The 21,953-nt window shown below is 39.8% G+C and overlaps 1 protein-coding gene across 11 annotated transcripts in view; it reads left to right on the top strand.

Moving 5' to 3' along the window:
* DENND6A (DENN domain containing 6A) overlaps nucleotides 1–21,192 on the top strand; it is a 71,532-nt gene extending 50,340 nt beyond the window's left edge. For 5 of the 11 annotated variants that reach the window (XM_015130627.3, XM_015130624.3, XM_015130623.3 and 2 more), the window contains 10 exons: nucleotides 105–200; nucleotides 4,893–4,987; nucleotides 11,998–12,063; nucleotides 12,145–12,209; nucleotides 13,412–13,501; nucleotides 15,983–16,036; nucleotides 16,137–16,246; nucleotides 16,435–16,537; nucleotides 17,759–17,833; nucleotides 18,298–21,192. In XM_015130627.3, coding sequence (XP_014986113.1) covers nucleotides 105–200; nucleotides 4,893–4,987; nucleotides 11,998–12,063; nucleotides 12,145–12,209; nucleotides 13,412–13,501; nucleotides 15,983–16,036; nucleotides 16,137–16,246; nucleotides 16,435–16,537; nucleotides 17,759–17,833; nucleotides 18,298–18,429 — 886 coding nt within the window. In that variant the 3' untranslated portion in view covers nucleotides 18,430–21,192. Of the gene's footprint in view, nucleotides 1–104; nucleotides 201–4,892; nucleotides 4,988–11,997; nucleotides 12,064–12,144; nucleotides 12,210–13,411; nucleotides 13,502–15,982; nucleotides 16,037–16,136; nucleotides 16,247–16,434; nucleotides 16,538–16,912; nucleotides 17,124–17,758; nucleotides 17,834–18,297 lie in introns of all 11 variants that reach the window. The other 6 variants (XM_077993233.1, XM_015130626.3, XM_077993237.1 and 3 more) reach the window with 2 other exon arrangements.
* The last annotated feature ends 761 nt before the right edge of the window (nucleotides 21,193–21,953 follow it).

Here is a 21,953-nt window from a genome sequence, read left to right as displayed (position 1 = left end):
AGTATCCCTTTGTGTGTATACTGTTTGTGTAGATGTTTTCTAGTTACAGATTAGGATTTTTAATTTCTGTGTCCTTTATTTTACATGTTCTTCCTGCTCCACAGCTGTATTTCTCCATTAAAGTACTTCAGTGATTTCCGACCTTATTTCACTATTCATGATAGTGAATTCAAAGAATATACTACCCGTACTCAAGCTCCGTAAGTAAACAGAATAACTTATATTGACCAGGTATTACCTTTATAACCACAATTATGTAGAATTATTTTTGGTAATAAAAGCTTATAGGCAGAATGATCTTATAAAAGGAAAGTTTGAGGAGTTTTAGATTTTATAGATTTTAAGAAATCTATAAATAATTTTAGATTTTAAGAGTACATTATTTGAGTGATTTTATTTATTTATTTATTTATTTATTTATTTTTATTTATTTTTGAGACCGAGGTTTGCTCTGTCACCCAGGCTGGAGTGCAGTGGCATGATCTCGGCTCACTACAACCTCTGCCTCCCAGGTTCAAGCAATTCTCCTGCCTCAGCCTCCTGAGTAGCTGGGATTACAGGCACGTGCCACTACGCCCAGCTAATTTTTGTATTTTTAATAGAAACGGGGTTTCACCATGTTGACCAGGCTGGTGTTGAACTCCTGACCTCGTGATCCACCCACCTCAGCCTCCCAAAGTGCTGGGATTACAGGTGTGAGCCACCGCGCCTGGCCCAAGTGATTTTATTTATTAATGGAAGCTATATTGTCATTAATAGCTGCTGGGTTGTACTTTCAATTCTACTTTTTTATGAAAAATCTTTCCAGTCTGTAAAAAGAAAAAATAATCTTACCCTTTCCCTTGTAGCTCCTGCTCTATCGCTCACCTTCTTTTTACAGCTAGATTTCTAAAGCAACAACAATCTGCATGTACTATCTCCACTTCTTGATTTTCTGGTTGCTTCTAGTCAACTGCAGATTGACTTCTTCGTATTTACTGAATTTGTTTTTGCCAAATAATCAAGACCCATCTCACTGTTTGACCCAGTAGGCATATCATTGCCCTGTTTTTTCTCTTTCTTTCTTTCTTCCTCTCTCTCTCTCTTTCCTTCCTTCCTTTCCTTCCTTCCTTTCCTCCCTCCCTCCCTCCCTCCCTCCCCTCCTTTCCTTCCCTCCCTCCCCTCCTTTCCTTCCCTCCCTCCCTTCCTTCTCTCCCTTCCCTCCCTTCTCTCCCTCCCTTCCTCCCTCCCTCCCTTCCTTCCCTCCCTCCCTCCCTTCCCTCCCTCCCTCCCTCCCTTCCTTCCCTCCCTCCCTTCCTTCCTTCTCTTCCTTCCTTCTTTTCTTCCTTCCTTTCTTCCCTTCCCTCTGTTCCCTTCCCTCCCTTCCTTCCTTCCTTTCTTCCTTCCTTCCTTTCCCTCCGTTCCCTTCCCTCCCTTCCTTCCTTCCCTTCCTTCCTTCCTTCCTTCCTTCCCTTCCCTCCGTTCCCTTCCCTCCCTTCCTCCCTTCCTTCCCTTCCTTCCTTCCCTCCCTTCCTTCCTTCCCTCCCTTCCTTCCTTCCTTCCCTTCCTTCCCTCCCTCCCTTCTGTTCCCTCCCTTCCTTCCCTCATTCCTTCCTTCCCTCCCTTCCTTCCCTCCCTCCCTTCTGTTCCTTCCCTTTCTTCCTTCCCTTCCCTCCCTTCCTTCCCTCCCTCCCTTCCCTTCCTTCCCTTTCTTCCCTCCCTTCCTTCCCTCCCTCCCTTCCCTTCCTTCCCTTTCTTCCTTCCTTCCTTCCCTTCCTTTCTTCCCTTCCTTCCTTCCGTTCCTTCCTTCTTCCCTTCCCTTCCTCCCTTCCTCTCTTTCTTTTCCTTCCTTCCTTCCTTCCTTCCTTCCTTCCTTCCTTCCTTCCTTCCTTCTTTCCTTTCTTTCTTTCTTTCTTTCTTTTTCTTTCTCTCTCTCTTTCTTTCCTTCTTTCTTCTCCCCTTCGCCTTCCCCTTCCCCTCCTCCCCCTCCCTTCCACTTCTCTTCCCCCTCCCCATTGCCAAGGCTGGTGTGCCACCTCTTGTTTCTTGTAACATTTACACTTTTAACCTTACAAATATTTTAATCACCAGCCAGTCATGATGGCTCATGCCTCTAATCCCAGCACTTTGGGAGGCTGAGGCGGGCATTTCACATAAGCCCAGGAGTTAGAGACCAGCCTGGGCAACATGGCAAAACCCTGTCTCCACACACACACACACAAAAAACACAAAAATTAGCTGGATGTGGTGGCATGCGTCTGTAGTCCCAGCTACTCATGAGGCTGAGGTGGGAGGATGGCTTGAGCCTAGGAGGCAGAGGTTGCAGTGAACTCAGATTGTGCCACTGGAACAAAAAAATTTTTTTTGAATCTCTAATACCATTCTCTCCTGGGCAATCTTGTGGTGCATCCCAATCTCCTTTGCAGACTTCTTTTCTCTACGAATCCCTTAAATGTTGGTGTTCACTAGGTATTGTCTTCTGGGTTCTGATTTCAGACTGATAGTTTTTTTTTTCTTTTGAGACGGAGTCTGGCACTGTCACCCAGGAGGGAGTGCAATGGCATCATCTTGGCTTACTGCAACCTCTGCCTCCCAGGTTCACGTGTTTCTCCTGCCTTAGCCTCCCAAGTAGCTGGGATTACAGGTGCACACTGTCTAATTTTTTGTATTTTTAGTAGAGACAGGGTTTCACTGTATTGGCCAGACTGGTCTCGAACTCCTGATCTTGTGATCTGCCCACCTTGGACTCCCAAAGTGTTAGAATTACAGACATGAGCCACCACACCCAGCCCAGACTGATAATTATTTCTGTACAATCTTTTTTTTTTTTTTGAGACAGTCTCACACTGTTGCCTAGGCTGGAGTGCAGTGGCACGACCTTGGGTCACTGCAACCTTCATCTCCTGGGTTCAAGTGATTCTCCTGCCTCAGCCTCCCAAGTAGCTGGGATTATAGGCATACACCACCACACCCAGCTAATTTTTGTATTTTTAGTAGAGATGGGGTTTCACCATGTTGGCCAGACTGGTCTCGAACTCCTGATCTCAAGTGATCCACCTGCCTTAGCCTCCCAAAGTGCTGGGATTACAGGTGTGAGCCACCGTGCCTGGCCCTTTCTGTACAATCTTATCTGTACCCATGGCTTCTGTTAATACCCCATGCTAATGACTGAAATGTATCTTTCTAGCCAATATCTCTGTGAGGTTCAGACGTATATAACCAGGCATGTGTGTGTGTTGCGGGGGGAGAGGGGATGTTTTAAGCACATTGCCCCATAGAAGATAGAGGTCTTAATGGCATCTGAAACTAAACACGTGCAAACTGAATTATTTTTGTCTCCCTCTTTTCTCACCTAATCTCATACCTCTTCTTTCTTTTCATGGATGGCATTAGTTTTCACTTAGTCCTCAAAACCTTAATTGTCATAAATTTCTCCTTTGTAACATGCCCCACATTAAATTTTACCAAATTCTGTCAATTTGATATCCTAAAATATCTCTGATTACATTTCTTATCTTCTTTCTGTAGCTCCCTTTCCAGTCTTACTGTGTCTCATGTTTTGCATATCCAAATTTGCTTTTCCCTCGACCCCTTCTCTCCTCATAAGGTAACTTCCAAATTTCTTCCAGAGTGATCTTCCTTTTTTTTTCTGGAGACAGAGTGTCACTCTTGTCCCCCAAGTTGGAGTGCAATGGTGCGATCTCAGCTCACTGCAACCTCTGCCTCCTGGGTTCAAGTGATTCTTCTGCCTCAGCCTCCCCAGTAGCTGAGATTACAGGCACCTGCCACCACGCCTGGCTAATTTTTGTATTTTTAGTAGAGATGGGGTTTCACCGTGTTGGCCAGGTTGGTCTCAAACTCCTGACATCAGGTGATCCGCCCGCCTCGGCCTCCCAAAGGGCTGGGATTACAGGCGTGAGCCACTGCACCCGGCCGAGTGATCTTTCTAATAAGCACTTTTTCTTTCATGCAACATTCCTCCACTTGGTTATCTAGTAGTTTCCCTTTGCCTGTAAGATAACATCTAAACTTCTTAGCATGCTAACATGGTACTAATGATTGGGCAACAATATTCTCATTTCTGACTATTCATCCTTTCTGCTTTTGCTCCAGGAATGCTGAACTCGGTGTAGTTCTACAGACAGGCCATAATGTCACTTCATTGCTTTGCACATAGTTTGTTCTGCATCACTCTTCCTTCTCTCATCCACTTGGCAAAAAACACCTACTCATCTTTCATGTCTTCCCGTAAATATTATCTCTTTGGTGAGGCTGTCCTTTAATCCCCTCGTAGACATAGGTTCTCCTTTCTGATTATTGTGCTTTTTTTTTTTTTTTTTTTTTTTTTTGAGACAGAGAGTCTCACTCTGTTGCCCAGGCTGGAGTACAGTGGTGCAATCTTGGCTCACTGCAACCTCCACCTCCTGGTTTCAAGCGATTCTTCTGCCTCAGCCTCCTGAGTAGCTGGGATTACAGGCATGCACCACCACACCCAGCTAATTTTTGTATTTTTAGTAGAGATGGGGTTTCATCATGTTGGCCAGACTGGTCTCGAACTCCTGACCTCATGATCCACCCACCTCGGCCTCTGAAAGTGCTGGGATTATAGGCGTGAGTCACCGCGCTCGGCCGATGTTGTGCATTTTAAACCACCTTCACTGTCTTCTAATTTTGGCATCATAACTGGGTGTGTATACCCTTCTTCCTGTGTGTGCTGTTGGAAGGATCGTGTCCTTTCATCTTTATATGCCTAGCGTAAAACATGTTGCCTGGCCGTGTAGTTGATATGTAATGTTTGAATAAAGGAAAAAGCAATCTGTGTATTGTTCATTGAAAAGAAAATGTAAGCTATTCTTCACTGATTTAACATTCATCTTTTTCTCACCTTTTAAATTTTGTTTTGTTTTATATAGGCCCTCAGTTATATTAGGAGTAACCAACCCTTTTTTTGCTAAGACACTCCAGCACTGGCCACACATTATTCGAATAGGAGACCTTAAACCTACAGGTAAAGTATAAACTTGGTGTTCTGTTTTTAGTGTGCAGTGTTGCTGAACAGGTTTCTTTCTTCCTTTCTTTTCATCCTTGATTACTTTTTATGTTGATGGCAGCTTTCTTCAAGGCCTTTGGAGAAGAGTATAATTTCCTGCTAATTTCCAACTGAAATACGCAGGTTCTTATAATATGTCTAATCTGTCATATCCTCCTACCAAAAAGTATACTTATAGTGTTACAGACATTGAATGAATTATAGTAAAATGAAGTCTCAAAAATGTTAGCTTTATATATATATTAAATATTATATAATAATATATTTAAATATATATTTACAGATTTAAATATATATTTAAATATAAATATAAAAAATATATATTTAAAAGCCCAATAAAACAGAACTTTCTATATATATAGAAGTCCAATAAAACAGAACTTTGCAATACTGCTTGAGTAAAACCTTATAGAAAACTAGAATTATTCCTGACTTGTTGCAAAATACTCAGCTAGGTCTCAAAACAAGTATATGTCCCTGTAACACAGGTTATTGATTTAGGGAGTGGTTCACAGTGTCTTTTCATATGGAAAAGACATACAGTACCTTGTTCATGGTAGGAGTTTAACAAATGTTTAAGTATATGAATTCTGAGGTTGGAAGTTTTGTTAATCTAGATGACAACTAAATGGTACATTAATTAAGGACATGAATCTTGGGTATGAGAAGATACGAGAAATTTTTAAAATCTTAATTTAATTTTGACATTTATTTTCATGGTTTGCGCGTACTAATTTAGACTATTTTATTGATTGTAATGTAGTGGACTACTGACTATTTTCTCCTTCCAGTGGAAGACTTCTCTTTGACATGACAATGGACATTCATGAATTTTCCATTGGAATAGTTGGGATTATAAAGTTATTTTCTAATAACTTTATAATGTACTATGTTTATTTATTTATCTATGAGACAGAGTCTCACTCTGTTGCCCAGACTGGAATACAGTGGCACTATCTCAGCTCTCCCAGGTTCAGGTGTTTCTCCTGCCTCAGCCTCCCAAGTAGCTGGGATTACAGGCGCCCACCTCCATGCCTGGCTAATTTTTGTATTTTTAGTAGAGACGGGGTTTTGCTATGTTGGCAAGGCTGGTCTCAAACTCCTGACCTCAGGTTATCTGCCCGCCTTGGCCTCCCAACGTGCTGGGATTACAGGTGTGACCCACCACTCTCGGCCATTACAGTTTTTTGTTTTGTTTTGTTTTGTTTTCAAAACAGAGTCTCACTCTGCTGCCCAGGCTGGAGTGTAGTGGTGTGATCTCAGCTCACTGCAACCTCTGCTTCACGGGTTCAGGAGATTCTCCTGCCTCAGCCTCCTGAGTAGCTGGGATTACAGGTGCCCGCCACCACGCCTGGCTAATTTTTGTATTTTTAGTAGAGACGAGGTTTTGCCATGTTGGCCAGGCTGGGCTCAAACTCCAGACCTCCAGTGATCCGACCACCCCGGCTTCCCAAAGTGCTGGGATTACAGGCTGAGCCACTGCGTCTGGCCAGCAGCCACTACTTTTAAATCTTGTTCCTTTTGTTATACATAGATATATTTAAAACATGACTTAATAATCTGATTTTATAAGATTTTCTTTCTGGTATATACATGTATCTAAATGGAAGTGTTAGAATCAAGGATAACATTTTAAATAGTACTGTTTACAAATTCTGGACTCAGTGTTACTGAAATTTTTAGAAGCTTTATGAAATAGAGGAAAAAGCAAAGGGCTTCACCTTGGCAATCAGAACTGTGTGCTAATAGGCTGAATATCATTTTTAAGTCTCAAATTTTTTGTCTGCTAGGAGGATTAAACACAGTGCCTGATGCATGGTACTCTGTAAATGGCATGGTCCCCTGCCATTCTGTTACTGTTCTGTCTGAGTATTAATGATAGTTCAGAGAACAACAGTTGCTAGAGTCTTGGATATGAGACGATATGAGAAATTTTTTTAAATCTTAATTTAATCTTGACATTTTCATGATTTGGGCCTACTAATTTAGACTATTAGTTGTAATGTAGTAGACTGCTGATTGTTTTCTCTTTCCAGTGGAAGAAGTCTCTCTGCTAGATGTAGGTAGGAACTTTTGCACAAAATCATTGGTAGAGCAGCATGAGTTGATAAATCTGTTTAAGAAATCACCAGCCGGGCGCGGTGGCTCACGCCTGTAATCCCAGCACTTTGGGAGGCCGAGGCGGGCGGATCACAAGGTCAGGAGATCGAGACCACGGTGAAACCCCGTCTCTACTAAAAATACAAAAAATTAGCCGGGCGCGGTGGCGGGCGCCTGTAGTCCCAGCTACTCAGGAGGCTGAGGCAGGAGAATGGCGTAAACCCAGGAGGCGGAGCTTGCAGTGAGCCGAGATCGCGCCACTGCACTCCAGCCTGGGTGACAGAGCGAGACTCCGTCTCAAAAAAAAAAAAAAAAAAAAAAAGAAATCACCAAACTGTTTGCCAAAGTGGCCCATCAGTTTACATTCTTACCAGCAACGTGTGAGGGTTCCTATTTCGTAACATCTTTTCCAACATTTGATGTTGTCATTTTTATCATGGCCATTCTAGAATATTTGAAATGGTGATTTTAATTTGCTTTTCTTATGTTGCTAATGTCTAGTGATAGTGAGCACATTTTCATCTACTTCCTTTCATTCATATATCTTTGGTGAAATGTCTATTTATTTTGCGTTTAAAAAAAATTTTTTTTTGTGATAGGGTCTTGTGCTATTGCTCAGGCTGGAGTGCATTGGCACAATCATAGCTTACTGTAACCTTGAACTCCTGGGCCCAAGTGATCCTTCTGCCTCAGCCTTCCCAGTAGCTGGGAGTACAGGCGTACACCACCACGCCTGGCTGATTTTTAATTTTTTCTGTAGAGACAGGATCTTGCAATGTTGCTGGTCCTGAACTCCTGTGCTCAAGCAGTCCTCCTGCCTTGGCCTCCCAAAGTGTTGGGATTACAGGTGGAAGCCACCACACCCGGCCTGTTAGTTTCCATTTTTTTGATAGTAGCCATCCTAATGGGCATGAGTTAGTATTTTATTGTGGGTTTCAGTTTCATTTCCCTCATGATCAGTGATGTTGAGTATCTTTCCATTGTTTATTGGCCATTTATTTTATTTATTTATTTATGAAACGGAGTCTCACTCTGTTGCCTGGCTGGAGTGCAGTGGCGCGATCTTGGCTCACTGCAACCTCCGTCTCCCAGGTTCAAGCAATTCTCCTGTCTTAGTCCCCCGAGTAGCTGGGATTACAGGCATGCACCACCACACCCAGCTAATTTTTGTATTTTTAGTAGAGATGGAGTTTCACCATGTTGGCCAGGCTGGTCTCAAACTCCTGACCTCAGGTGATCCACCTGCCTTGGCCTCCCAAAGTGCTGCAATTACAGGTGTGAGCCACCGCACCCAGCCTATTTATTGGCCATTTATATATCTTCTTTGGAGAAATGTCTATTCAAGTCCTTTGCCCACTTTTAATAGGATTGTTTGAATGGGTTTTTTTTTTTTTTTTAGTTATAAGAATTCTTTATATATTCTAAATAGTAATCCTTATTAGATACATGCTTTGTGAATCTTTTGTTCTATTTTGTATTGTCTTTTTGTTCTCTTGATGGTGTCCTTTGATGCACAGAAGTTTATTTTACCTTATTTATTTATTTTTTGAGATGGAGTCTTGCTCTGTCTTCTAGGCTGGAGTGACGTGGCCTGGTCTTGGCTCACTGCAACCTCCACCTCCTGGGTTCAAGTGATTCTCCTGTCTCAGCCTCCCCAGTGGCTGGGATTACAGGTGTGCGCCACCACACTCAGCTAATTTTTGTATTTTTAGTAGAGAGAGAGTTTCACCATTTTGGCCAGGGTGGTTGAACTCCTGACCTCATGATCCACCCGCCTCAACCTCCCAAAGTGCTAGGGTTACAAGTGTGAGCCACCACACCTGGCCTGTGCACAGAAGTTTATAATTTAATGGTCCTATTTATCGTTTTTTTGTTTTCTTCTTTTTTTTTTTTAAGTCTTATTTATTTTTTCCTTGTATTGCTTGAGTATTTGGTGTCATAGTCATGAAATCTCATATATCTTTTAATTTATGAGTGGTATATATCTTGGAGTATTTTTCCGCTTGTTAAGTTAAAAACCAGCCAGGCCCACTGCAAATGCTGTACAAGTTGTGCAACACAGCCCTGCTCAGGATTCTGGCTTTGAAACCTGAGATAGATGTGAGTTCTACAAGGAAAAAAAAAATCTGGCAGGGTCAGTAAAATTATAGAAAAAAGCGTCTTCTTTAGGACCAAGAGGGAAGGCACAGCAGAATTAAGATTTTGCTCTCCTGTGTCCTGAAACTTTACCAGAAACATATATTTAGCGTTAACCTTGCAGAAGGATCATTCCTCCTGATATAAAGGAATTGCTTTTTCTGGATTATACCTAGTTTTAGTGCACCCACATCCTTGGACAAGATGTTCCTCTGTGTCTAGTTATGACAGAGCTAACAACCTGTCTTAATAGGGCACTCATTAATCAGAATGAATGATGGCAGTAACCAGCTGGTTCTGGTGCATACCAGGTGAATATCAAGTTTTGTCCATGCTTTAGTTTCTTCATCTGTGAAATGGGCATCATAAATAAACTCTTATTGTGAAGATTAAATGTGATAATTTGTGCAGTGTTCTTGGACCAGAGACTGGCACGGAGGACATCTTCAGTAAATGGTGGCTATTACTGTCCTTACCATTATCTGCAACTCTTTAAGCAGCATGTTCATGCTTCTGTATTTAACTTTTTACTCAAAAGGCCTTTTCTCCTTCCTATGGATAACTTTTTTTTTTTTTTGAGACAGAGTCTCGCTCTGCCACCCAAGCTGGAGTGCAGTGGTGCAATCTCGGCTCACTGCAAACTCTGCCTTCTGGGTTCAAGTGATTCTCCTGCATCAGCCTCCCGAGTAGCTGGGACTACAGGTGCCTGCCACCATGCCCGGCTAATTTTTGTATTTTTAGTGGAGATGGGGTTTCCCCATGTTGGCCAGGATGGTCTCGAACTCCTGACCTCAGGTGATCCACCCGCCTCAGCCTCCCAAAGTGCTGGGATTACAGGCGTGAGCCACCATGCCTGGCCAAGTTTTTCTCTCTCTTATAGGTTCGCTTAAATGCTACCTCCTTTAGGAATCCTAAATACTTTTCTTACTCCTCTTTGGCCAGGACACTCTTCTGTGTCTCATAGTATCTTGTTCATAATTCTGTCCCAGCACCTTTCCCTCTGTATTATCATTTCTCTGTGTCATATTTTGCTGTTAGACTGTGGCTCATTGATATGAGGAATTAGCTGTTTTGTTCCTGTACTGCCAGTATCTTATATTTACTTAATATATACTGAGTCAATGAAAAATTAAGTCTGTGTATCCATGATACTGCTTTTTTAACAAGTATCTGTTTAAAATTATTATTGGGGCAGTTGACACATTTGCAGTATAGACTAATTTTTTTAATCTCTTTCGCTCTTTCCTTTATAGACTGTGTTACTTGGCAGCTTCTTTGCAAGATTGAAATTACAGTTAACCCTTGAACAACACAGGGATTAGAAATGCCAACCTCCTATGTAGTAGAAAATCTGTGTATACCTTTAACTCCTCCAAAACTTAACTTCCAACAGCCTACTGTTGACCAGAGCCTTAGCAATAACATAAACAGTTGATTAACACACATTTTGTATGTTGTTTGTAGTATATACTATATCCTTACAATAAAGTAAGCTAGGGGAAATAAAATGTTACTAAGAAAGTCATGAGGAAGATAAAATATATATTGACTATTCATTAAGTGGAAGTGGATCATCATAAAAGTCTTCATCCTCATAACCTTCGCATTGAGTAGGTTGAGGAGGAAGAGGAGGGAATGGTCTTGCTGACTCAGGGGTGGCAGAAGGAGGAGAAAAAAATCATGTATAAGTGAATATGCACAGTTTAAACCCACATTATTAAATGTTCAACTGTATTTCAAAGTAAAAAGTTTATAGAAATAGCTGTTTTATCATACTACATGCTCTTAAAATTTTTTAGCAATATAAGATTGCAAAGGAAAATGTTCCTTGTTCTTAAAATCCCACCTCCAGATATACCACAATTAGCAGTTTGATCTATGTAACTATTTAAACAAAGGTATTTTGTGAATTTAGAGGCTTGAATTATATTATAATCTCTATAATAATATAATCTCTAGATTGTGTTTCAGTTCTTAGGTTCTTTTAGCCCTTGTGCAGAGAAGAGGGAGGGTGGAGAAAGTCTTTGAAATTAGGTTTGTTCACGACACTTTTAAGTGTGTATCTTGAGGCATTTTTCTGCCCGTTATAAGAGTTGTTTAGGTGTTAGCTTTCTTTGACCCTAAGACCAGGGCCTGCATATACTACACAAGCTATTCAACATAGCAGTCTGCTCAGGAGTCCTGTCCATCTGTGGCTCAGACCTGTGGTTGCTGCACACACCGTTGCCACTTGCTGGCAGTGTAAGTTTCTGTAATGGAAAAGCTGAATTTGAGGAGGCATCAAAAAAAAAAAAAACAAAAAAACCACACACAAACCCTTGAAGACTACATCTGCAGAGTCATTTAAGAATTACTCTGTATTCCATTTATACTTAAAGGGTATTTTATTCCTCTTCAGCACCTAAATTTTCAGTTTTATGTATTTGGCATGTAGATTTTAAATTACAGGTTGAGTGACAAAAAGGGAAAAATTTAAGTAATGATAGATATTAATGAAAGATAAAATATCCATTTTATATAATTTACATGAATTGTTTCTGTACTATTGTAATAATCCAGTATTCTTGTAATCCAGTTTTAAAATGCCAAGAATGAACCCTTAACTTATTAATTGATGTTAAGAATGCTTTAATTATAACATGCTTAAGTAATAAACAGTAGATTATAAAGTTCCAATTTTATAATATGTATGATTCGAATAATTATAAAAATCTTCATGCTGCTTCCTGCAGGTGAAATTCCTAAGCAGGTTAAAGTGAAAAAACTGAAGAATCTAAAGACTCTGGATTCTAAACCTGGTATTGACTTTTATTGATTTTTAAATATATATTTGTATGGTACTTGGGTTTTTTTGTTTACCTTCTTTTCTTTGCTCTTAGGAGTTTATACTTCATATAAGCCATATTTAAATAGAGATGAAGAGATCATAAAACAATTACAGAAGGTAATTAGTTGCTCATATTATTAATTTAAATTTCCTTGTTCAGGTATGTAATATCCACTTAGGCAATATGTCCTTTATGTATACTAATGTGAAATAGGATCTTTTCTTTTTTTGGGGGGGGCGGGGAGATGGAGTCTTACTCTGTCACCCAGGTTGGAGTGCAGTGGTGTGATCTCAGCTCACTGTAACCTCCACCTCCCAGGTTCAGGTGATTCTCATGCCTCAGCCTCCTGAGCAGCTGGAATTACAGGAGTGCACCATCATGCCTGGCTAATTTCTGTATTTTTAGTAGAGATAGGGTTTCACCATGTTGGCCAGGCTGGTCTTGAACTCCTGGCCTTAAGTGATATGCCCACCTCGGTCTCCCAAAGTCCTGGGATTACAGGTGTCAGCCACCACACCCTGCCGGGGTATCTTTTTTGACTCAAAGTTTTATGAAAATCAGGAGACTAAGCTAGCAACAGTATGGGCATGAATTTGGGACTGTAGCTATACATGAGTGTCAGTCTTTCTAGAAACTTGGGAGTTATAGTGAAAAAGCCATAGATTCTACCATGATAGCATCTAACAGTAAGGGATTATAATTTTTTAAAAAATGTAAATCATATAATATAGCAAATATAAAATATTGTCTTTATTTTGAACTCACTTTTTTTTTTTTTTTTTTTTGAGATGGAGTTTCGCTCTTGTTGCCCAGGCTGGTGTGCAATAGCATGATCTCGGCTCACTGCCACCTCCACCTCCCAGGTTCAAGCAATTCTTCTTTCTCAGCCTCCCAAGTAGCTGGGATTATAGGTGGCCAGCACCACGCCTGGCTAATTTTTGTATTTTTTAGTAGAGACAGGGTTTCACTATGATGGCCAGGCTGGTCCTGAACCCCTGACCTCAGGTAATCCACCCGCCTCAGCTTCCCAAAGTGCTGGGATTACAGACACGAGCCACAGTGCCCAGCTGTGAACTCACATTTTCACAGTATGGGATGAACAGTATTCCCTAAGCTAAGAACTCTTATGTTTTGCTCTGGTAAAGATTATTTTCACAGGATATTGCACAATTAACTTCACATTAAATTACTTCAAGGTGAAGTTCTAGTTTTTTAAATATCAAGTGTAAATGTATATTTACATAGCAGTTGAATATGATAATTATCCATTGTTTTATGTTCCATCACTAGAAAACATTCTCATTATTTCCTCTTTAAGGGTGTACAACAGAAACGTCCTTCTGAGGCACAAAGTGTCATTCTTCGACGCTATTTTTTGGAACTGACACAAAGTTTCATCATTCCATTAGTAAGTTAATAAAATACATTTTTGCATAATTTAATGATTTGGTGAAGGGTATATAAATGTTTTTCCCACCCTCCAAAACCATATCTTAAGTTGTGTGTTTTGCCAGCCTGGTATATTTGAGTGATTAAAAATAAACCCCTTTGCAAGAGACCTGGATTATTTGTTCTAGTGTTAACTGTTTAGCTTTGGTAAGTCACTCCCTCTGAACCTCAATTTTCTTACCTATGAAATGTGGCTGATTCCACTTTTCCTAAGTATCTTTCAAGACTGTTGTGAATATTAAATGATATACTTTATATGAACTGTTAAGTAGTTACTACATTTTTCACCTTAAAAGAAGATTATCGTAGAGCTTCTGTGATAGTTATCTTGAAAAAAATTTGACATAATGTCTATGAGGCTGTAGCTCCATAATAACAGGGACTGTATCTGTCTTGCTCGTTATTAATTTGCCAGTCTGGCATATGGTAGCACTCAAATATTTATGGAATCAATGACTAGATGATATGGTTATTCTAAGAAATTCAGAAGGATGTCATATTAAAGTATAGGGAGTACCATGATGTGGTCCTACTCTGGAGACTGCATCATAGAGAAACTTTGCACAGTTATTAATATAAAGTAATATATCTGTGAATATTATATAGGGCATCCTGGAGATCTTTGCTGTTATATTTTAGAAAGAAATATTATTTCTTGGTCTATGGATGTCAACTTATTTATTCCATTAAATCTATTTGTTTGAATAAATAAGCTTTTCTGTAGTGCTTATGAGCATGGACTAGGCTGGGCACAGTGGCTCAGGCCTGCTACTTTGGGAGGCCAAGATGAGAGGATTGTTTAAGACCAGGACTTTGAGACTACAGTAGGCTATGATTACACCACTGCACTCCATCTTGGGCAACAGCAAGACTCTCTTAAAGAAAAAAAAAAGAGCATGGACTGGGCGTGGTGGCTCACATCTGTAATCCCAGCACTTTGGGAGGCCGAGGCGGGCAGATCACGAGGTCAGGAGATCGAGACCATCCTGGTTAACGTGGTGAAACCCCGTCTCTACTAAAAATACAAAAACTTGGTCGGGCATGGTGGCATGCACCTGTAGTCCCAGCTGCTCTGGAGGCTGAGGCAGGAGAATCACTTGAACCTGGGAGGTGGAGGTTGCAGTGAGCCAAGATCACGCCAGTGCACTCAGCCTGGGCAAAAGAGTGAGACTCCGTCTCAACAACAACAACAAAAGCATGGATGAAAGTCAAGTAGACCTCAATTCAAGTCTAAATTGTATTAGCCTTTTGAAGAATCTTCAGTTTCCCAATAATACCTACCACATAGGATCATTCCAAGGATTACAAGACCCGCCGGGCGCGGTGGCTCACGCCTGTAATCCCAGCACTTTGGGAAGCCGAGACGGGCGGATCACGAGGTCAGGAGATCGAGACCATCCTGGCTAACACGGTGAAACCCCGTCTCTACTAAAAAATACAAAAAACTAGCCGGGCGAGGTGGCGGGGGCCTATAGTCCCAGCTACTCGGGAGGCTGAGGCAGGAGAATGGCGTGAACCCGGGAGGCGGAGCTTGCAGTGAGCTGAGATCCGGCCACCGCACTCCAGCCTGGGTGACAGAGCGAGACTCCGTCTCAAAAAAAAAAAAAAAAAGGATTACAAGAGATCACGCATGTAAAATGTTGAGTGCATTATCTGGCCTATAGTTACTCAGTAAGGTTAGCTATTATCATTAAGACAGGGTGAAACCCTGACTCAACTAAAAATATAAAAATTAGCCAGGCGTGGTGGTGGGTTCCTGAAATTCCAGCTACCTGGGAGGCTGAGGCAGATAATTGCTTAAACTCTGGAGGCAGAGTTTGCAGTGAGCTGAGATTGCGCCACTGCACTCCACTGCCATGTGCCACTGGGCAACAGAGCGAGACTGCATCTCAAAAAATAAAAATAAAAATAAAAAAAAGGGCTGGGCACGGTGGCTCACGCCTGTAATCCCAGCACTTTGGGAGGCCAAGGCGGGTGGATCACGAGGTCAGGAGTTTGAGACTAGCCTGACCAACATGGTAAAACCTTGTCTCTACTAAAAATACAAAATTAGCAAGGCGTGGTGGTGCACACCTGTAATCCCAGCTACTTGGGAGACTGAGGCAGGAGAATTGCTTGAACCCGAAGGGGCAGAGGTTGTAGTGAGCCAAGATCACGCCATTGCACTCCAGCCTGGGCAACAGAACAAGATTCTGTCTCAAAAAAGAAAAAAAAAATGTAGTCCCTTGGTTTACGCAAGATTTAGTTGAATTTTATTTGAAATCTGACTTCCCACGTCAGTCTAAATTTAGCTATATCTGTTGTGGGGAGTGATGGAGTTGTTGCCGTCCATTGAAAGGGCATATGATTAAAAACTTAAAAGACCCATTTCTTTTAAGTAGGTCTGTTTAAATATTTTTGAAGACACTCCTTTTATTAACTTTTTTTTTTTTGGTTTTAGGAAAGGTATGTGGCAAGCTTGATGCCTTTGCAGAAAAGTATTTCCCCATGGAAGGTATGAATATATTCAAATCTATTTGGGTCCTCTAACTGTAATTAACTTCTGTGAACATATCCACTCCTAATTTCTAAATATTATATTTCCTGTTTTCTAGAGTCCACCTCAATTAAGACAGTTTCTTCCAGAAGAATTTATGAAAACACTTGAGAAAACAGGACCTCAGCTAACCTCTAGAATAAAAGGCGATTGGATTGGACTTTACCGGTTAGTCTTTTTTTCCTGTTTTACACCCATGTGTCGTGCTTTATTTAAAAACAAAACAAAAAACTAGACTTAAACTTATTCTTTTTAAAGAATTCTAAAGTTTGACATGGTTCTCTGAATAGGAAAGGTATTGAGGAAAGGAAATAAGTTATAATCAAACTTTACTTTTTTAAAATGTATTTTTATAGGCATTTCCTAAAGTCTCCAAATTTTGATGGCTGGTTTAAGACCCGGAGGAAGGAAATGATCCAAAAATTGGAGGCACTCCATCTAGAAGCTCTTTGTGAAGAGGTTCGAAAACTGTGTGTTTGTGTAATGATTAACAACTGTTAAAAATAAAGATAATTATGCTTAGAGGTTGAAGATTGTACCCTTTATCCACTCTTTATAAATAGTAATAATGACTAACTTTTCTAGATCATGTGCTGTGTGCCAAGGACATTATAGGGGCTTTATATAGATAATCTCTTTTAATCTTTATAATGATTCTTTGAGGTAGGTGTGTTATGAACTACATTATGGGAAACATTTGGCTTAGAAGTTAAATGACTTGCCTCAGATCACATCCCTGCTAAGTAGTGGAGCCAACAGTGTGCTGGAGTCCACTTGCATTGGCTCACAAGAGCCAACTGTGCACATCTCTTCTCTGTGCACATCTCTTCTCAGCTCTGCGTTCAGTGACCTCAGGTTGGCAGCTTGAAATAGCCTACAGCGGGAGTACTACACCACAGAAATTGGCAAATGCGACAAACCAGAAACCTCTTTTGGAGAACCACTTGTTAAATATTTACCAGCACATTACTGGGTAGAGTAAGGATTCTAATCCAAGAAGCCTAACTCCACATCTTTTGCTGTTACGATGTATTTACCTTTTTTAGTGAGTATTAACACTTTTAAAAATGTGGACTGATTTGTTTTTTATGTTCTGTATTACCAGGCTCTTTTAAACTACTTACGAAAATAAAAGGGGATAGTCTTACTTTCATTTATATTTAGCTTTAAATGCGAGGCGTGCTAGCCTCAGTGATAACTTTCTGCTCATAAACTCCCAGTGACTGTGGCTTTGAGAAAAGGAATTTGATGAATGCACCTGCAGCACAAGCCCAGGAAGAGCTTATCTGAAAACATGAAGTTTACATCCAGTAGTAAATTCATGTTCAGTTCTCTTGATTTGTTAATAAATGTTCCTTATAAATTAGTCACTACTTAGTGGCAGTGGGGGTTACTATTACAGTTTGAGTTGCAATTTTGTTTTTCTTGCTTGATCTAAAAAAGCCACCTCAGTACATTTTGTTTTGCTTCCAAATATGAGACAATTATTCTGGCTAATGCAGAAAATTAACAGTTATTAGAATATTATGAGAATTATTCTTGCACTTAATGCTATATCTGGGATAAATACTTTGTTCTCCTTTTCCTTCTTGTCTTTCCTTCACAGTAGCCTTACCTATTGAAATAGAGGTTTGAATATTATTTTGAGAATTTACTGATTTGGGATTTTATTTATTCTAGGACTTACTTCTCTGGATCCAGAAACACACAGAAGTAGAAACAGTAGACCTTGTCTTGAAGCTGAAAAATAAGCTGGTATGTAGCCAAAATAGCCAATGATTAAATTGACTTCTCTGTGAAGATATTTTCCTCTCATGTGAGCTGACAACCCATGATAGTTCACAGAAGTAACTTTTTAAATGAGAGGGCTTGAAATTGGTCAATTGATGGTAGGTATTGCTGAAAATACTTGGTCACTGAAACAGACCATAATGATGCCATATTATTCTAACGTTATCTACATAGAATCTAATAAGCTCTATCAAAACATTGTTGCTTATATTTCTAGGTATTATTATGAATTTACATAGAAGCCTTTTACTGAGCTCAATAACGTATTGTTTAAATGGAATGCTCCTTGCTTTTTTAGTTTCTGTAAATTTTGGTCTAAGACTGAAAGTATCCAATTGTTAGACTTTTAAAATGGTTTATTTAGAGAATGTAATGTATTAATACAGATTCTGAGGATAATTTAAATGCTATGAAATGTCCTTATATAGTTGCAGGCTGATCGAGAGCACTTACCTGTGAAACCTGACACTATGGAAAAGTTACGGACACACATAGATGCCATTATCTTAGCATTGCCAGAGGACCTGCAAGGCATACTGCTCAAAACGGGCATGACATGATATTTGCCAAGATTTTCCAGCCAAAAAGGATTATGCATCAGGAAGCATACTGACATTTCAACCAGACGCACAAAGGAGATCTCTCAGCAGAATGGAGAATTGCCATGAATGCTAGTTAACAGGGTAGAAAGACTGTATTGTATAAACAGAACTTTTTAGTGCATTATTTTTAAAGTGGATATCTGTGGTGGTTCCACTTTAATACTGAAACACCGAAAGGCATTTCTATATTTTTAATCATGTTCTAAAGTGCTCTTATGAGAGACTTGTGGGCCATCAGTATTAGTGATTTCATACTGCAGTGCTGGCATTGCAGATATTTTTTTAAATTGGTGCTGCTTTGCCCAATCATGTTAAAACTCAGGGGGATATAAAAATAACATTCACACTGGCTATCTTCTTAAGAACAGAAAGACTGAACTGTCCTATGGTTAGAAGGAATTGATGCTTATGTAGTGCCTTCTGTTGTCCTACATGTTTCACAGTTCAGCTGCTAGTCTTGAAGCTTTTCCTTAGCTTCATTATGATATGTAATTTTATAAGGTATTCTGTTGAGTGATCATTGTTTAAAAAAAATGTTTCTTGCTACCCATTGTGTTTATTAATATACATGATGGATTTTTTTCAGTTGTCATATAGATTTTCATTATTTTCTCTTCCATTTTCAAAATTTAATCTTACCAGTTTCTCCAAAGACAAGGAGGCATCTAGTATTAATTATGGAAGAGTTTATTTTCTCTTACCCTTTATTAATTTAAACATTAGGCCAGGTGCAGTGGCTCACACCTGTAATCCTAGCACTTTCGGAGGCCAAGGCGGACAGGTCACCTTAGGTCAGGAGTTCGAGACCAGCCTGGCCAACGTGGTGAAACCCCATCTCTACTAAAAATACAAAAATTAGCCAGGCATGGTGGCACACACCTGTAATACCAGCTACTTGGGAGGTTGAGATGCGAGAATCACTTGAACCTGGGAGGTGGAGGCTGCAGTGAGCTGAGATTACACCACTGGACTCCAGCTTGGGTGATGTAGTGAGACTTTGTCTCAACAAAAATAAAAAATTAAATAATAAATACTAATTTAAATATTATTAAATGTTTAAGCTAATGAACTTGGATGCTTTTCAAAGACATTTTAATTATAAATCTCATAATCAGCTATTTTTTTAAACTGAACTATTCTTATTTCAAAGGCATTCATGAGTTTTTTATGTGATACTTATTTGAGTGATGATAAGATTGATGTCAGGCATTATTTGTTTGGTAGTGTTTTATTTTTCCCAACATTAATGTTTCTCAGAACGCTTTTCCTCCTGTTGTTTGACATGGAAACTTTTGCATGAGTCACTGTTATGGTTAGCTTTTGTTGTTGTTGTTTTTGTTTCTGTTTTGTTTAAACAATACTGCCTTGCCAAAAATAGAAGAATGTGATTTGGTAGAGTAAGGTTGTTTGGTTTGTGTTTGAATAAGAGTATCCTGCAGAAGCCACTTTTTTTTTTTTTTTTTTTTTTTTGAGACGGAGTTTCACTCGTTGCCCAGGCCAGAGTGCAATGGTGTGATCTTGGCTCACTGCATCCTACACCTGCCGGGTTCAAGCGATTCTCCTGCCTCAGCCTCCCAAGTAGCTGGGATTACAGGCATGCGCCACCACGCCTGGCTGATTTTGTATTTTTAGTAGAGACGGGGTTTCTGCTTGTTGGTCAGGCTGGTCTCAAACTCCCAACCTCAAGTGATCCGCCTGCCTTGGCCTCCTAAAGTGTTGGGATTACAGGCGTGAGCCATGACGCCCGGCCAGAAGCCACTAATTATAATAGGCACACATGACACAGCATGTGGTTAATAGCTGTGTCTTGAATTATCCTCTAAATAACCAAATTTAGTTTTATGTATTTGTAAAGGATATGGCTTCAGAAGCTATCTTTTGTTCTCTTGCTATAACTTTTAAGGGTATTCCTGACCCAAGAAAGATTCCTTGCATTTGTAACTGTGGTCTGATACCCAAATGTGCCCTGTTCTTATGGATACAGTCTCTTGAAGCATACCTCAAAGTCATAGAGAGAATATGGCATTCAAGAAATCATTTGCCTTGGATCATATGAGTTATTTTGTGAAACAACAGCTGACTTTTCAGAAAAGGGGCAACTACTTTTATATGCTAAAAGTATTTCATAACTTTCTGGGAAACCTTATTTAGGTATAAATGGTTATCTTATTATTTTTCAAAAAGGTATATTTTAATAATTGTACAATTTATATACAGTTTGTGACCAGAATTTGCAAGTTGTTGGTGTCATATCAAGGATCTTTTAAATTATACCACTACAGGATGTATCATTTCAAGTTTATTTTGCACAGCTAAACAGTAGCAAAAGATGCCAATTAGCATGATAATGGTGTCTTCATTTTTACTGTATTTAACTGAAACCTAACACATGTTGAAAACCGTATCATACCTAGTTTATCTCTTAATTTCAAACTATGTACTTGTAAAAATGATGTAAATTTGCATTGGGAACCTGAGAAAGACTGACTGATAATTTTTGGTTTGTGATTTTCAGATTTGTCTTTTTTTTTTTTTAAAGAAGACTTTGTTACTGTGTAAACCCTGACGTTAAATGTTTTATCTCTACCAGCATCAGGAGGAATCACTGCTTTAAGGGTATTATGTAATGCCTAGTGCCTTCTATTTACAGTGAAAAAGAGGTTTTTATGAAGGCATTTATGGTCATTACCAAAAACTAAATTAAAGGCCTTGGATTTTAAAGCACTTGGATATTTTGTGTTATTTCTGAGTGGGGTTGGACTAATTGGAGAAAATGCATGGTTAATGAAACCTGAGCATTATGAGATTCCTTTTGTTTCCTGCCAGATTGTTTGTTTTTTTAAGGACTTCAAATGAAAACCCTGTGTACTTCACTATCAACAGGTGAACAGTTCTGTTTAGACAGATCAGTTAAGTGGCTGCATATCTTTCCTAGCAGTGCATTGATTTTATGAAATATTCTGGTAAAAATATTGGCCGTATGTATTGGCTCATACCTATAATATCAGCACTTCAGGAGGCTGAGGCAGGAGGGTCGTTTAAGCTCAGGAGTTCAAGATCTGCCTAGGCAACAAAGTGAGACCCCGTCTCTACAAAAAAATAAAAAAATTAGCAGAGCATGGTGGCACACGCCTGCAGTCCCAGCTACTCAGGTGGCTCAGGCAGGTGAGGGGGGGATGGCCTAAGTCTAGGAGGTAGAGGTTGTGGTGAGCCATAATCACACCATTGCACTCCAGCCTGGGTGACAGAGCAAGACCTCTCTCAAAAAAATATTTTAGTTGCTAGATTCTCCTTCATTTGCTACTTTTTTTAAAAACCCAAATCTCCAATTATTTTTACTACTTCCTCTTATTTTTTAAAAGTAGCAACTACATTATATTATTCTTTTTTTTGTTTTTCTTGAGACAGAGTTTCACACTGTCACCCAGGCTGGAGTGCAGTGGTATGATCTCTGCTCACTGCAACCTCCACCTCCCAGGTTG

Source organism: Macaca mulatta, chromosome 2 (genome assembly GCF_049350105.2).
Source record: "Macaca mulatta isolate MMU2019108-1 chromosome 2, T2T-MMU8v2.0, whole genome shotgun sequence".
Lineage (NCBI taxonomy): Eukaryota > Metazoa > Chordata > Mammalia > Primates > Cercopithecidae > Macaca > Macaca mulatta.
The sequence above is the reverse complement of the archived record's forward strand: the minus strand, read 5'-3'. Positions and strand labels throughout refer to the sequence as shown.